This window comes from Lepisosteus oculatus, chromosome 10, assembly GCF_040954835.1.
Source record: "Lepisosteus oculatus isolate fLepOcu1 chromosome 10, fLepOcu1.hap2, whole genome shotgun sequence".
NCBI classification, from domain to species: domain Eukaryota; kingdom Metazoa; phylum Chordata; class Actinopteri; order Semionotiformes; family Lepisosteidae; genus Lepisosteus; species Lepisosteus oculatus.
In genome coordinates this window covers 40,497,096-40,513,280 of record NC_090705.1, presented here as the reverse complement: position 1 = coordinate 40,513,280, position 16,185 = coordinate 40,497,096, and the positions used below count along the sequence as shown (strand labels likewise).

At 44.6% G+C, this 16,185-nt stretch overlaps 1 protein-coding gene and 1 long non-coding RNA gene across 11 annotated transcripts in view; one reads left to right on the top strand and one right to left on the bottom strand.

Moving 5' to 3' along the window:
- Positions 1-1,735: 1,735 nt before the first annotated feature.
- On the bottom strand, positions 1,736-5,362 carry LOC138241567 (uncharacterized). 2 transcript variants are annotated; one of them, XR_011190802.1, is made up of 3 exons: positions 4,985-5,362; positions 3,566-3,662; positions 1,736-2,655 (listed from the first exon to the last, which is right to left on the bottom strand). It is a non-coding gene; the product is annotated as an uncharacterized lncRNA (long non-coding RNA). The 2 variants fall into 2 exon arrangements; XR_011190801.1 differs by lacking the exon at positions 4,985-5,362 and having other exon boundaries at positions 3,566-4,307.
- Positions 4,482-16,185, top strand: part of slc4a7 (solute carrier family 4 member 7) — a 71,385-nt gene continuing 59,681 nt past the window's right edge. For 3 of the 9 annotated variants that reach the window (XM_069195213.1, XM_069195214.1, XM_069195209.1), the window contains exon 1: positions 4,484-4,690. In XM_069195213.1, coding sequence (XP_069051314.1) covers positions 4,643-4,690 — 48 coding nt within the window. In that variant the 5' untranslated portion in view covers positions 4,484-4,642. Of the gene's footprint in view, positions 4,691-16,185 lie in introns of all 9 variants that reach the window. The other 6 variants (XM_069195215.1, XM_069195216.1, XM_015356937.2 and 3 more) reach the window with 4 other exon arrangements.

Below are 16,185 nucleotides of genomic sequence, written 5' to 3'. Positions count from 1 at the left end.
CGCATGGCGTTGTCCTGGTTTTACTGACACACGTGTCCCAGGATGCCAGGAGCCATTCCTGAAGGGTTTTAAGAAGCCAGCACTTGTACACTGTTGATGCTGAGTAACCCTTTCCAGCACTTTTGTTTTTGTTTGACGAAGGCCTATAGCATGATTCGACCTAGCCTACGAACCACCATGGATACTGCATTAGTAACTTTTCCAGAATGAATTTCAGGAAGGAAGACATCTAGAAATAAGAATTTGCTCACCACTTCATCCAATTCAGGGTTGAGGGGGAGGTGGAGCCTATCCCAGCAGGCCCTGTGCGCAATGTGGGGCACCCTCTTCACAGGACACCAGTCCACCACAGGGCACACACTGACACAGACACACTCGGAAGCAGGAGAACATTCAAACAGATAGCACTCCAGGTCCAGAATGATAAGATCACTTTATTGGTCAGATACAATTTCTTGGATTTGAAATTTTGTCTTTTCACATTTCGAGACACAAAGACAGGGAGTGCAGCTTGGGGTCAGAGCGCAGGGTCAGCCATTTATGCGGCGCCCCTGGAGCAGTTGGGGTTAGGGGCCCTTGCTCAGGGGCCCAACGGAGTGGGATTCCTCTGCCGGCCGCGGGATACGAACCGACAGCCTTCCAGCCCAGGCGCACCGCCCCCACAATAGAATTGTCCTGAATTGAATCCAGGACCCCAGCACTGTGAGCAAGCAATACTGACCACTTTACCATCCCATTATGCTAATAAAGTCATTTCAAATGACTGAAGATATTCAGGCAGAAAGTCAGCCTACGGTCATGGGTTTTTGAGAATGATGGAATCAAGTTTTGAACAGCAAATATAGCTCAGGCCTTTTGTTTCTGTTAACCCTGAGAACAAAACAATCTCTTTGTGTTGCGTATTTTCAAAACAAAGAGTACTCTAAGAGCAATATTTTCAGAATTGGTTATACCAATGGTTACACGCGAAAATGTTTTGCTGTCCGATTTCCATTACATTTCTTCTTCTCAAGAGAAGAATGAAATAATTTTAAGCTTTTGTTTTATAACATGCAATGTTGTTAGATACAGTACTGTGTTGGGGGAACTTCATTACTTGTTGCTATGTAAAAATATTTCATAATAAAGTTTGCACACTAGAAGAAAAGGAAATACCTTTCAGGGATTATTTCATTCTAAGCAAATCCTGTGTGAATTTTAAGAAGATTCAAACTCTTCATCATAAAACAAAAAGGCATGTGAATTATTGAACTAATCTTCTGGATTACCTGAAGGTAGCATAGACCAGGACCGCAAATTATAAAGGAACATAAATCAGTTAATCTTGATAAGCTCCTTTCACTAACAACAAACGAAAGTTATTACCATTTATAGTGCTTCCACAGCCAATTTAAACATACAAATCTGTCGATAACAAAAGTAGAAGAGCACAGAAAACCCACTTACTGTGCAGATACAGAACATCAAGTCCTGGAACTTGTGTTCTCAATTCTCATACCCATTCCAGCATTAGAGGAATGGAATCAGACCTTTATGTGTCAGAAGGACCTGGATTACAAAATATTCTCCATGTTTCTCCAGGTCAGTTTCATACAAGAACATTATTTTACTTAAGAGTGTCCTGTTTTATTTTAAGCGGTATAAAAGACATTAAAACACACTTATGAAATCGGTAGCACTTTCTCATCGATTCATTTCACACGTGACAAATAACCACAGGCAGTGACACTCTAAAGAAGTTCAGAAGTGAATGCTTTAATGAAAATTTGTGATTAATATTCTACATTTTCCTTCTAAAATTACGTTAAGCACGATTGCTTCTCACACTGGATGCTTGAAGCTAAACATTTGAACATATACAGATATGCATGATATCTACAAAGTTTTCTTAATAATATTTCTGTTGCCTCCACTGTGATCAGGAAATGTTAGCCCTATAGGATGCCGACAGATATCTTGTCCTCGGAGTCAAAGGTACAATGGCGATGTCAGCAGAGAGGAGCACATTGTCGACTCATTATTTAAGTGATGTTGGAGCTCCCAGATCTTGCATCCTTGAAAGGAAGAGATATGTATAACACCATGTTGTTATTTTAAGACATGTCTGGGATGCGCCAAAGCTATCAAAGGGAGCTGATGAAGTGCAAAGTTCCACATTGCTCAGGGGTTGTCCTTGCTTGGAGCTAGTAAATCATTCATATGCTTTCTAGATATTAACACTTTTCATCCCTAAGGATCACAAAAGGGAAAGTCCCACTCCAGCTGTGTGGGTGACACACAGCAGACATTGTGAACCAGCAGAACCACTGCGCAGCAGATTGACTGGGGGAGAAAGAGGGACGATTTCACCAGCAGCTTTACTGGGAATATCTGGTCATTCCGGCGCAAGACCACAGTGGAACTTAGCCTGGATTCCAGAGTTAACACCCCAGCTCTTGTGAAAAACATGGGATCCATCATGAGAAGGTCACAGCTCCAATAGCACAGTGTCCACGGTCACCACGCCTGGACATTGGTTTGGAGCGTCTGGTCTAGAGGGAGGAGTTCTACATTCAGGTCCCCCAGCTTAGAGTAACAGTATGGTTGCACTCAGAGGTCTCCATCTTACTGCTATCCAGGGAGCAGGAGGTAACTAAAGCATCCCTTCAGGTTGCGCTGTAATGCAAACAGAGATTACGTTGTGAATCGGAAAATATCGGTGTACTTCAGTCACGTAGAAATGTTAAACCGTTATTCAGAGATATCATTTGTTCACTGTTGAAACAGTATATAAACAACATCGTATTTTTTCTCAAAACCTATGTCCTAAAGTAAAAGGATCTAAGCAGGTTTGTAAGAAGCATGGCTTTAAAAGTTACACAACTACATCTTTTAAAACTGTTCTTTTGTTTCCAAAAAAAGAAAAACACGGAAACTTCATTGAACAAAGTGCAAATATTCTGGACTGCTTGGGGTTTTGTTACACTAAAGCTGGCAGATCCCTCATAATGTTAAATAGAAGTTCTTGTGTGAGGTCTAAATCTGTAGTCTTGAGAATACAAGTACTGCTGTGATGACTGGATTCCTCTCATCAACGTGCTGCTAACACTGCAAGCCTTGGGCTGTCCTTTAGCATGTCTATTCTTATAAAAGCTGCTCAGAAAGACTGACATGCGAAGCAAACAAGAAGACTTTATGAAGAAAAGATTTATACAGAGAATCCTGGATTGAAAGTCACAAGGCATGCAACATTTAAAGGCAATGCACATGACTACTGCACTGGCCCTGTAGAAGTGACACATAAGGTCATAAATTAGACAAGAATTCATTTTTCCAAACACTTCTGAAGACATGGTCATGGACTTCTACATGCAAAGCTTACCTGTACTCTTCTGTATTTTAAATACGGAAGTCAAATGGAAATATCTTTCAAAACAGTTTTAGGACTTGTCAGCACCTCTCTGAATCATCCCTGATGATGGATCTATCTCGTGTCTGGCTAGCTGAGCCAAGATCCCAAACATCTCATACATGTGTTTTCTTTCAGTCGTAATAAACCGTTTGAAAATGTTGCTTGACTGCTTACCTGATTTCTGTAAAGATCTGTAAAGGGCCAGACCTCTGTTCACAGTGACACGACCATCACAGGGTGATGGGGCCTGACTGAGAGAGTAGGTGACGAGCTGGAAAAAAATCAACACATTCAAAAAACGAGAACAGGGGACTGACATGTTTCTGTTTGCTCAGGACTTTTTTTTTTTTTTTAGAAAAAACACCACTTAACAAACCAAAAGCGCTCAACCCCAGTTATGCCCATTCGGAGGATGGACGAACAGAGATTATCACTCGAAAGTCACTCGTCTAAAGCCAGATCACTAAGAAACAGGATGATGAGCACAACAGAAGCTGGAAAGTAGTAATGAGAAGCATCTGAGTCATTACTCCTCCTCGGGGGTTCTATGTTACAGAACTGCACCTTTTATTTGTTTAGAAAACTAAATTAAACTTGAGGTTTAGTTGTTTTTTTTTTAGTTTCCTTTTCATGTTTTACGGATAATAATGTGATGATAAATAGGAAATATCGCAGTGACCGACACGCAGTTCACTATTGACGCAGATCGAAAGGATGTTAAAAGTTTAGGGACGCGTTCCCCACGTCACAGGCAGATCTACGCTTCTCTGCTTTTTCGCGAACAACACCTTCGAAGCGCATCCCCTCTGCCCGGCTTTTACAAAAAATGTAATATCGGACCGATGCCTTCGCCTGGTAGTTTCCTACTTAGTTGTCACAACTTTTCTGTCGAGCAGGGGAAACGTGCGCCGCTGAGTTCAGCTCATTGTTTTTTTTTTTTACTCTTTGTCACAAACCACGCCCCCTTCCTCCCCCCCGAACCGGCCTTGCCACGCCCCTCCCCCCTCCCCTCGCATCCCTGATTGGCCGCGGGGCCTGGCCGCGGCCCTCTCATTGGCGACGGGAGGGGTCGATCACGGGCGGCGGGGGGCGGGCCGTCCTTTGTGCTAATGCCCGTAAAACTCGGGGCCAGTGGTGTCGCCGACACGTAAAAAGGGGCAATTCGTATTTTCGTGCTGAAATCCTCTCGGGTTGAGGCAGGAGAGCGACCAACCGACCGACCGACCGACAGATCGATCGATCGCCGCTGACATGGAGGAGGACGACAGATGCGAGCAGATGAGACCCCTTCTGACGACGGTAAACGATGAGGCTGTAATAGGCGAGGAGGCGACGAGACTTTTTCTTTTTCCTCTTCTGAAATAAACGTGTGCGGCTATAAATGCTCGTTTCTACAGAAAGGAAGGAAGGAAGAGAGAGAAAGAAGGCAGGCAGGCAGGGAGGGAGGACGGGGGGGGTGGATTTTAAGCAGCTCCGCGTTTCTTTTCTCCCCACAAAAAGCGAAATCTCCGGCCGTGGCCGATCGTAATCCCCCCCCTTCTTCTCCCAACTCTCTCCCCCTCCCCCGTAAAAATAAAAAAAAAACCCACGCACGGAAACTTTGTTTTCAGTAGTTTCCCGGCGTGGCCGAGGCGAGGCGAGCGACCATGTGCGCGGCGGTTCGGACGGGTTCCGGACCCCCCCCGGCGGAGCGGAGCCGTCCCGCCCCGAACCCGAGCCGGTCCGGTCCGGGCCAGCGAGGGTCTCCGTGCGCTTGGTGGCTCCGGGGTCCGCCCGGCAAAGGCGAGAGGGGGGTCTGTCCCCAAGACCCGGGGCGAGAGCAGCTTTGAAACAGAAATAATTAAAAAGAAACCAAACACTTTTATGTGTCTTCTGACTCCGAGCTGCAAGACTCCGATGCAAATCGGCGTCGCCGCCGGCTTCTCGCTTCCCGGTTTGAGCTCCTGAGCCGCGTTTCCAGCCCCGCGGGCGGACGAGATCCCACGTGTGTGTGTGTGCGCGTCCTGTCCGGGGGTCCCACTACCGTGGGGTGGAGGTGGGGGCTGCCTCCGACCCCCCTGGGCTGGCCGGCTCCACAGCTGTGCTCATGCATCCCCACGGTAGGCAGAGCCCGTGTGCTGCAGAGGTCATCTTCTGGGCAGCAGGGAAAGTCGTGCGTGGTGTGTGACCGGTGTGAAGTATGTACACGCGTGGGGACGGGGGACAGGTACAGGTGACGTGCCGAAAAGGAAGGAAGAGACAGCGTTTCGGCCGGGATCAGCCTTCACCAGCTCCCTGTCTGAACTGCCACACGCACTGTATGTTGGAAAGCCACGCCAGGCGTGAGGGAGTGGGGCATGTTGACAGTCAAACGCACATGTCACGCGTGTCTCCGAAGGCTCCAGGAGTCGGCGACGCGCAGGTGAGGTTCCTGAGACTTGTAGGCGGCGATCTTGTTAAGCAAACGCAAAGAGCAGAGTGACCAGTAACAGGTTTATTCCATGCTGGGGAAAAAAAGAAGAGAAGGCACAACGTTTCGGCCGTGGAGCCTTCTTCAGGCGTGTGAGCCTGCAGACATACAAAGTGAGCCCAGTAAGATGCTCAGTCGACAACATGCCACCCACTGCCACCTAAATAGCCAGTGGTCATTCTAGGCCTTCTTTTTTTATTCTTGCTGACCTAAACTAAACTTTTATTTGTGGTTTTCCAGTTGGAGAGGCAGCGTTTCTTTTTTCTTTCAACAGCATCCCCACAGTGTGACTTGGGTGCTCTGCGTGTTTCCGGTTTACACGTGTGTGAATGTTTACGACTGCGCCGGAGTACAGTAATGTCACACGTTTTTAAATATGTAAAATGACCACTTGCCACCATGACCTTGAAAACGCAGGCAACATCATTTTAAACTGTGAAAAGGACGAAAGAAACTTTTATTGACGGGTATATCGCTGCAGCTGGTATTTGATAATATAGCATCCAGTGTAACCTCTTGATGGATCAGACCGTTTCACAACACATGGTTTTTGTATAAACTGCTACACTTTATGTAAAAGTTTGAATTCTTTTCCAAAAATGATTTTAAAATCAATTTTCTTCCGTTTACTCGGTCCTTACTGAGCACGTTTTCTCATGAGCAAATTCAATTTCTTGTATAAAATGTGCCGTAGGTGTCGTGGGCTGTATTTAACTTCCTATGCCTTTACAACTACATCAGATACATATTTAGATGCTGTTTCTTAAGCTCTTATTTTGATGTGAACTGCTGTCTGTAGGACTAAGTTTGTTTCTCAAGTGAAATACAGAGTGGGAAATGAAATCTTGTTATATAGCCTCAATGGTATCCTTGCCTTCAGGCTTTTTGAATGAGACTTCCCTATATCCATTCCAGTGATTGGGCAGTTAAATAGACGAGTCTCTCTTTTGTGGGCTTACCTTCTGCCTGTTATAACCTGGTGCGGAGGTTTCTGATTATTGTAAGTGATCTTTCGGCACACTTGCGAATCTGGGCGCAGCAGTAGAAGTGCTGTCCGTCTGTTCACCTGTGGCACCAGATTTTTCACAAGTGTTAGGTCAAGAGTTAGGTTTGATGTTTGGAAGTTGCCTTGTCTCCCTGAACTGGTCTTACGATAACTCACCAGCTATTCTGTACCAGGAAGTAAACTGAGTGGAAACAAAGGAGTTGAGGTGCAAATTTTTTTTTATGATGTTATGGTAGAAAAATGTGCTAATGAGTGGAAGCTGTTGGGCCTATCTGCGTATTCTCTAACTCCAGCTGAAGACATTTGTTGAACATGATCAGTGGTTGGTATTCGCCCCATCAGCAATGAGCAAACATGTAGTGGCTTTGCATTTGCATGGAGCGATAAATTAATATTTTTCTTCCCATCCACTTCAATTATCCACCTGCAGCGCAATTGCAAACTTTTGTTATTCTAGTAATAATAATAATAGCTTACACTTATATAGCCCGTTTCTGGACACTCCACTCAAAGCGCTTTACAGGTAATGGGGACTCCCCTCCACCATCACCAGTGTGCAGCCCCACCTGGATGATGCAACGGCAGCCATAGTGCGCCAGAACGCTCACCACACTCCAGCTCTCAGTGGGGAGGAGAGCAGAGTAATGTAGCCAATTCATAGTAGGCCTAATGTTTATGAAATATGTAGTTTTCTTTCTGACGTTTGAGCTATACACAGAACACCAGCCTTTTCATCTGAAGGGGTTAATAATTTACTTATTTTAACTGGAAACATGGAGTGCAAACGCCGCAGCTGTGAATCTTTAAGACTTGTAAGACAGCTCTAAATGTGTGATGAATTCACACACCATAGAAAGCTAGTTAGTAAGTAGCCATCAATTTAAATGAAGTTCCTTAACCTTGGGGTAGGCAGAGAAGGCACTTAGCAGGTGTCAGTGTCAGCTTGGAGTATAGAGTTGTAAATATGTTTTTCTGCATGCATAGCAAATCTTTTAACATAAATATTCCTGGGAGACATCGAAGCTGTTTTCCCTCCCCCCCCCCACCCAACGACTGTATTTGTTGACTCCACGCAAAGTTTAGGAGTCAGAACTTTCCGGTTCTTCTGCTGTAGGGTCCAATTTATTTTGAACATCAAACCTCGTTTATGAAAGAGCATCAAGGTGATGTTAACTGAATTTTGTATAATGGGCATCGGAAGAGTTGGATTGCTTCTTATGGCAAGACATTTCCAAGGTTTTTATCAGATCAGAAGAATGTTTTCTGGGGGTGCACAGCTGCTTTATTTAACATGCATGTAATTCATTATGCTCATCCATGTTCATCACAGCAGACCAGCCTGTTCATGACATTCGTAGCGTAGGTAGTGTGTGTAGCCACTGTTGGAAACGGTCTATACTGGACACCTGCCACTTTGCCTGAGTTTTAATAGGCTTCCCTTGGGGATTCAGTCCTGCAGGGCCCGGACAAGCGTGTGTGTGTTTACTTGGTCTCTGAGCCACAGAGGCCATGCGGTGCCCCAGCCCAATGCTACACAGGGTTCGGCTCCCGAGAGCTGGGCATCCAGAGACGAGGGCTGACCGTGTTACACAAGCAGCGGGTCATATGAGCGTGGACCCCCAGTGACGTTCTGTAGGGACCAGACGCTCCTATCCGAGCATCTGTCGATTTGTTCTGATGTGCTCGATAATTAGTGCGTAGTGTCACCCTTCGTGTCTGCTCCACAGCCGCTGATGCCCAGTAAGGGGGTCCGCAGAAAGAGGGCTTGGGTCCACTGCTGCCACGGCCAGCCTTCGGCATGTGTGGGGACACAAGGCCAGGGTTCCCTTGATGAGCAGGGCGTGTTTGTTGGTGTACTTTTTTGGTTTGCAGAAGGCTGTTCTTTAATGGCTCAAATTGCCTCATCACTGGTACCCCGAAAGCTTTCACTAATGAGGTCACATAGGGCTTTGTACAACAATCAAGGTCACCTGCGTCCGTCTCTGTCAGTCATGAATGATCGCATCTTCAAAATGAGTCCAGAAATAGTCAATATCCAATGATTCTCATCAAACTAAATAGTAGCACACGTGCATAAATAGCGATGTCTTTTGATTCTCGGCGGATACAGCTCTTGACCCGTTTTCAGTTTTGCTCGATGCATCGATGAGCAGAACAGAAAAAGAAAGGTAGAACAGCCAGGAAGCTTTTTTACAGGAAGCCAAAGGGTGTCTGAGGAAGTGTGCGAGGCGAGAGCAGCGCACAGCAGGCTGGCGTTACAAGACGGGTTCGGTGTCATTCCAGCATTGCTTGTAATTGTCGGCCTGTTCCGGCTCAAGGAATGCACACTGGCTTGGCTATCAAGGCACAATCTGAGGGGAAGTCTTGTGGTTTCAGTACATTTTAGGATATCTGATCGAAGCAGTGGGGAGGACATTCATATGGTACGGCCTATGTTTTGACTTTCAGGTATAAAGGACTGGTGTCATGCGTTCCAAAGCCCAGTTTCTGGACTGAATAGGAAGATGACCTCGAAATTGTTGACTTCCCTTCGGGAGCAGTTCTCGGTACAATACCTCAAACGAACAGAAAAATCGGTGTAGTTGAAAGCCTGAGGTTTTTTTTTTCTTTTTTTGTTTTTTTTTAGACGTGGAGGAACAGAGGCAGGTGCGTCAAACGATCTGACGTGGTCCTTTCCGAAATCTGTAGTAAACTACAAAGCTTTTTACTGTTTTTACAGTTGTCGTGATTGCTTAGCACCATTGGGAGCTGAGCAGGTAATATTTAAGAGATTTATTTCGTATAAAAAACAAAATCTGGTGGGTGGGTGGGGGGGGGGGTGTGTGTGTGTGTGTGTGAAATAAATTGACTTGTCTCTTGACCCTGGCAGCAAGTAACAGATGATCATTGAAGGTTTCTTCAAGACCCAGACCTTCCTGTCCTAATTGTTTCAGCTTCACCTTAATGGGTAGTACAGGATACAGGGTGTAGCTACCGGCCTGGATGAACGGGCAGCATCAACAGCAGTAAGAGGAGAATCTCAAACCTGCGATAGTGAGTGTTTGGTTGCCATGGTTATGGGAGGTGAGGCCACAGACAGTGCTCGTATGTATTTTGTTGCGCACTAATTGCATGAATGTATTGTATTGATCAGTCGAGGAAGGGCAAGTAGGCGTTTTGCCTGGTTTCAGAATATTTTACTGAAGGTGATGGAAAAGGACTTTAGGACATCTTACACGGTGATGTAGTTTGGCAAAATGTTCTGTGTCTCTAGAACACCTGAGAAAAGACTTTTTAAATTTGATATCTTCTGTCTTTTTTTACTGTTTACCTGTGTGCATGAGAATCCGTACTCCGTGACTGACGGGGTTAAATGAGCAGTGAAGTGGTCCAGTCCTGGAATATGAGCAGTCACTTCGTGCAGAATTTCTCAGGGCTTGTCTGGTTTGTGCTAATGGCATTGATTTTTCTTTAAATACCAGCTGATCTTTTTTGTTTAGTCAGAAAGTACTGGCTTTGGGGAATCTAGCTGCGAAAGCAAATGTAACACTTGGGAAGCTGTTCATTTCAATTTCATCTGTCACGGTATAGTTTATCACTTACCTCCAAACAGCGTCTGAGGTGACACCTCCTTTTCTTAGGGGTATCCCCCAATACTGTATGAGCTTTAACACATCGACCTTTATCACATAGGACATCAGAAGGGGTGTCCAGTGGTCATTGTCTTCCTCTTCGAAGGCAGGAGTGAGGCACTGAGGCCAATCACCCCTGCAGAAGGTCAGGGGTACCGAAGTGGGGGTCCTACTCTCTCACTTATGATGTAACACTACAAAACAATATCGAAATATCTTTATTTACCATACTGACTGGACTGATACATTCCATATTTAGTGGTAAACCGCATTTTCTTTTGCTGCTGGAGGTACTGTCATGCCAATAGAAGCCTCAGGCAGTGCACTTGTTGATGGCAACATGGAAAGAGAGGCACAGTAAACTGACAACTAATTCTACTGTTGCGAAAATGAAATGTGGAAATTACTGTTAATAACCATTGGTGCATTAGTTGAAGTCGGATACTTGGATCTTTCATTTCGTGTTTTTTTTTTTAAGACTGATTTGTAATAGATTTGCTTTAATCTGAAAGATTTTATTACTCTAGAGTACTTTAGTTTTGGATCTAAGCCATAGTTTTTTAAACTGGTGTATTTAACAAACAATAACTGAAATTTAATTTGACCAATGTGACTAGCTCCTGGGGCAAGATGATTAAATGGCATAGAGTTGTCTCAGCTGACGTATTATCATGAGTTTGAAATTGTTTAAAAGCTGAAACTGCCTGCTTTTAGCATGCATGTTAATCCTCATCATCTCTGCTGCACTGTGGTCATACCAGAGCATATTGGAACACCACAAACAAGGCATTGTCTCGTGTTTTAGTGAATGTCTAATAGACTTTTTTATATCCATGGGAAACATGACATTTTGGAATGTCCGCTACATCAGACCAGTTATCCAGTTATCCAGTTTTCTTGCTTTCACTCATGAGGTTTGTTGCTTCATTGAACCAACATCACACTAATTTGTGTTTTAATTAAAGTTGTATGGTTCCTAAAAGGCTCTGGATTTCTGATTTATTTTTCTGAGGTAAGCTTGTAACATCCAACCTCTTCAGAACCAGAGAGTCTAATTGGCAGATGATAATTTGAGTGAAGGTTTTTTTCCCATGGACAGCCACAACAAAGCCCTTGTGCTCTAAAAGACAAGTTATCCTCCAGCATTTGGTGTCATCAGCGTGACCAGGTGTCTGTGAATGTAGGAACCGGATTGTAATTGCGCCTATAACACGGTTTGTTCAGAGGTTTAGATAGGAAACGCTGATGGTACCTAATAAAAATACCCTTTGTGTAATGCATTTCATGACTAAACTGATGGTGTCAGAATAAGCCTCAGGTGTCCCGGTGCGCAACGGGCCTTGATCATTAAACTGTCCGAAAGGGCAGAGTTGTTTGTGTGGGTCTCCATCTGCGTTTCCGGGTTCTGTCTCAGCCCCGTTGGCCCGGCTGAGTGCAGCAGGGGTTGGGAAAGACCCGTGCAAGCGCGCCTGTCCCGCTGTGAGCACCCCCGCGCTGTGAGACCGACCCCACACAGCGCCCGGCACACTGGGCTCACACCCGCAGTGTCTGGAAACTGAGGCTCGGCTTTTCCCAAAGCTGTCCGGCCTTCAATATCTTTCTGATCGCGACCATCCAGTATTGAAATCTCAATTTAAACTGCGGTTTTGTTTTAAATGGCTGATGCAGACGTCAGCCTCCGTGAGTGGTAATATCGCTGTTAGCAGTAGCATGCCCTTAGTCCCCTTCAGTTGTGGCTGTTTCGGTTAATTGAGAGGCTCCTAATTAAGTGGAACTAATCATGATTGACAGCTGGACTGAAAAGCTGCCAAGATGAAAAGCATGTGGTCTGTATCGCTACGGTGTGGCTGCAGTTTCCTCAGAAGATTTGTTTATCTGTGGGATGCATCTCGGTTGCTTTTGCTTGTCCGTTGTTTTCCGGCAAGAGATCCATCTTTTTTTTTTTTTTTAAGGAAAAATAAGTTTCTGTTTTACTTCTCCCAGAAAAGAAGAAACCTGGTTTGGTTAGTTGTGAGTTTTAAAATATCCGCCTTTTTCTTACTCCCTCTGTGCAGCTTTCTGTGGAGCGTTTGGCTGAATGGAAAGTTCGTGGCTTTACCCTTTGTGTGTGCTTTTTCAGTCTGTCATTCACCCGCCTCGCACGATAAAGGCACACTGCTCCCAGAGGAAATATGATCTTTCCGTGCCTCATTTTCCGATGCGCCGGAATAAGATCACACCTTATCTGGAGTTGCTCCCTAACTTTTGGTGGCTCTAGCCATCCTACATCGGATGAGGAAGAGGTGTAGAGCGCTTGTGCCGGAGTTCAGCACCAGCTGTATCGTGTATATTCCTAACCCCAGCAGCCAAAGCCCCTGGATTCTGCCCCTTGCATGACTGATGCGCTTCTTGCTGCTAGCCCAGGGCTCCAGATTTCTCCGATAGGAGAGAGGGAGGGCGAAAAAGCTGGGAGGTCTGGCGCGGACGAGGTGTGAATACAATATTCACAAACTTTGGTTTTTCATCTGTGTGTTTTAAGCCAGCGGTTTGGATTTTTTTTTCTCGACAAACTTTTTGAAAGTGAAGATTAACTACACTGATCGCTCGGTTTCACAAAATCAACCGGGGGCATCATGCCCTGCCCCGGATGCTATAGGGGCTTGTGCTCGCTTACAGAGCCGTATTGGAGTTTTGGTATCATCAGTACTATCCAGTGCTCTGTGAGTAATGCAGCAACATATGCAATTTATCAGTTAGGTAACTCAAGAACACGAAATTACAGCATTGTTGTACAATTACATCAGCTTTGCTTAAGGGTTTCTCCCACCTTGAAACATTGATGTGGCTTGAGTGAAACCAGTAAGCAGAACCACGCGTTTGTCCTTTGACACTTGATTTACAATGGGGCTCTGGGCGCGTCTGACAGCTGTGCTGTTAATCGCCATCTGCACCACACCGTTGTGGTGCTACCTTGCCAACAAGCCATGTATATGGAAATGCTGGGCAGGGTCAGAGCATGAATGATGCACTAAGAAATGCCGTTAAGTATGTAGAAGGAAGATGCGGGCAATTACACATTTAAATCTGGAAAAGCAATGAAATAAGCATTTAGTTTGTCCTTTTACACAATTAATAAAATATAGTATGTTAATTTCTTTCCTTCGTAGTGGTCGAATTCTAGACCTCAGTAAGTGTTGAAGTGCCTGGAAATGTTTGGGCTTCTGGGGAACTTGGTTTGTGTTTTTTTTTAATTATTATTTCACAGGTTTTCTGCAGAACAGGTGGAGATGGAGGTGAGCTTTCTAATGGTTGTTAACTCATTCCGTGACTTTGTCATATTCTACAGTGTACATATATTGTCATTATACCTACACCCTCCACCTCCAAGGCTCTGCATGTCTTCTGACACAGTTTTCTATAATGGCCCCCTTATCATTTAGTATTTTAAGCATTAGGCTGTAGTGGTAGTGTGGGTCAGAAGCAAGTTCTGAGCACTGAGGAACTCCGAATGGATTGAAATCATTACTAAATCATCCACTGACTTTTTTTGTATTTTCTTAACAATAATTGTTGATGAAGTATGATTCTTTTATGTGAACATTAAAACCCTAGCAAAGTGATTTTCCAAGAAAGTATTTATATATAAAGTGACTAATGGGAGTGACTCATTTCAACAGAAACAGTGTCATTCTAGACCGCTATTTCTGCTGGAGCATTTCCAAGTTCATTGGAACCCTCTCCCTTAATCAGTTGGGAGCTCCAGTGATGTTGTTCCGATTAGCTGTGTAAACACTTGAAGTTATCCTTCTCAGACACTTGTCTCATTCTTCCTTACCTGGGGAAAAATAGGAAGGGTGACTTCAGAAGGTTTTTTCTCTGTCTCCAGTAACACATTACAATGGGTAATTTTGTTTTACAGAAGTTTCCATAAAACTGGATATACCTGTTGTAAAGAGAGGTTTCTCTTTGCTGCAGGGCTAAGGCAGCTCTGAACTTTCAGTGACAGTTTTTCATGCAGTCACCCCTCACAGAAATTCCAGCTCTTTTTGCTCTTTTTTTGCTCATGTTTTGTGTAGACTTGCTACCTTTTGGTGTCTGTTTTCTCTTCCTCTCTCAGTAGTAGGTTCCTTCCACATTGTTGCATACAGCTCAATACTCGTGCATAAAATAGGGTTCCGGCTGAGACTTCACCCCCTAACTGAAGGGATGTTGCCTGGGTTTTGAAGTTTCTCTTTAAAAAAAAAAAAGAAAATCTCAGTTGTGGAGACATCCTGTTGAAGAGTGAACAGTATTGCTCCTGTTAATTTTTTTTTTACTGGACACAGCACTGTGTAAATGGTTTCAGTCAGTTTGTTTTTGTTTATGTTCTGAAACTGAGCACCAGTTGAGCTGAGCACATTGCCGGAATGTGACAAACGTGGCAGGTTTGATTTAAGTCTGCTGGCTGTTTGGAGAAAGCCATAGCTCTGTTGAATTCCAGAAACGGCGTCAGTTTTTGTAGGAAGCTTCCCAAGCACCTTAAAATTGGGCAGCGGCTGAAACCGCAGCCACACAGAGGAAGTCAGAGGCCTGAACTAGAAGCAGGAATGATAAAGAGTCAATAGGTCCCGCCAGAGGTGTGGTTCAGAGGTTTTGGAAATGGGGCTTATCTGTTAACCCGAACATTACGTGTTCAGCTTTTCTGGGACTCATTTTTCGTGGTCTCCTCCCTAGTCTGGGGAAATCGCAAAGCAAAGTTTCGGGCACTTGTGTGCTTCTCTCAATACAGTGGGTCTAGAAATTATTTTGTGACGTGCTGTCGGGTTAAAGCCGTACCCTCTTTGGAAAAGATGGAGGCGATACCTCCTTTTTTCCCCGGTGTCTAAATCTACAGCTAAATGATCGTTTCCATCTGTTGATTTTGTGGGGCTACTGGTTGTTCAGTAACTAAAGAAACTGCAGTACAGGCAGTACTTCCCTGGTTGCGTCCTTCCGTAGAGGTGCATCCGAGGCTCAGTTCAGTGAGTTATCTTAGGATCCAGACCATGGGTTAAGATCTTGGTTTCCCGTCTCAGTCTGATTTAGCTTTACTGGGCTGGTTTTGGTTCATTCTGGGTGTGTGGGTCCAGAGAGGAGGAGTGCAAACCGGTCTCCCATCCCAGTACTGTCCAGGCCCGGTTCTGGTCAGCCTCTGAGTTCTGACATGATCAGGCTAGGAGGTGGAACACTGCTGTAGATGGGAACTTGGCTCAAGGCAGGAAAATACAGTTCAGCAACTAGTGTAACGTCCTGCATAATATGGGTACCTCAAAAAAAAAGTGATATTCTGTAAAGTTGTTGCAGTTGTAGCACTTGCAGCAAATGTTGTGCTTGTGAGTTATACTATATGGAGAATATGATGATGGCTTGATCTTATGAATGAGGTCACGCATGGAACATTTAAAATCAAAGGTCATTTGTTTTCAAGATCCTGTAGGGGATCAATCCAGCAGGTTTTCTTTGTTGTTGTTTTTTTTTTTTAAGAGAGTCCAATTAAGCCTCATTTGGACCAACTTACTTCGCCGTTCTTCACAGATTAAATCTGCTGAATAATTAACGCAGCTACTTGATTTGTGCCCTTGAGGAACTGGACAGTAGACCATAGAGGGATGTTTTTCCCCCCCCACAGGCTTGCTCTGCTCAGGAATGGAAAGATTTCTCATATATTAATATGTAATTGGATGTATAGAATCCCTACAGCATAGTACCTCTGGCAGACTGTAAAAATCTG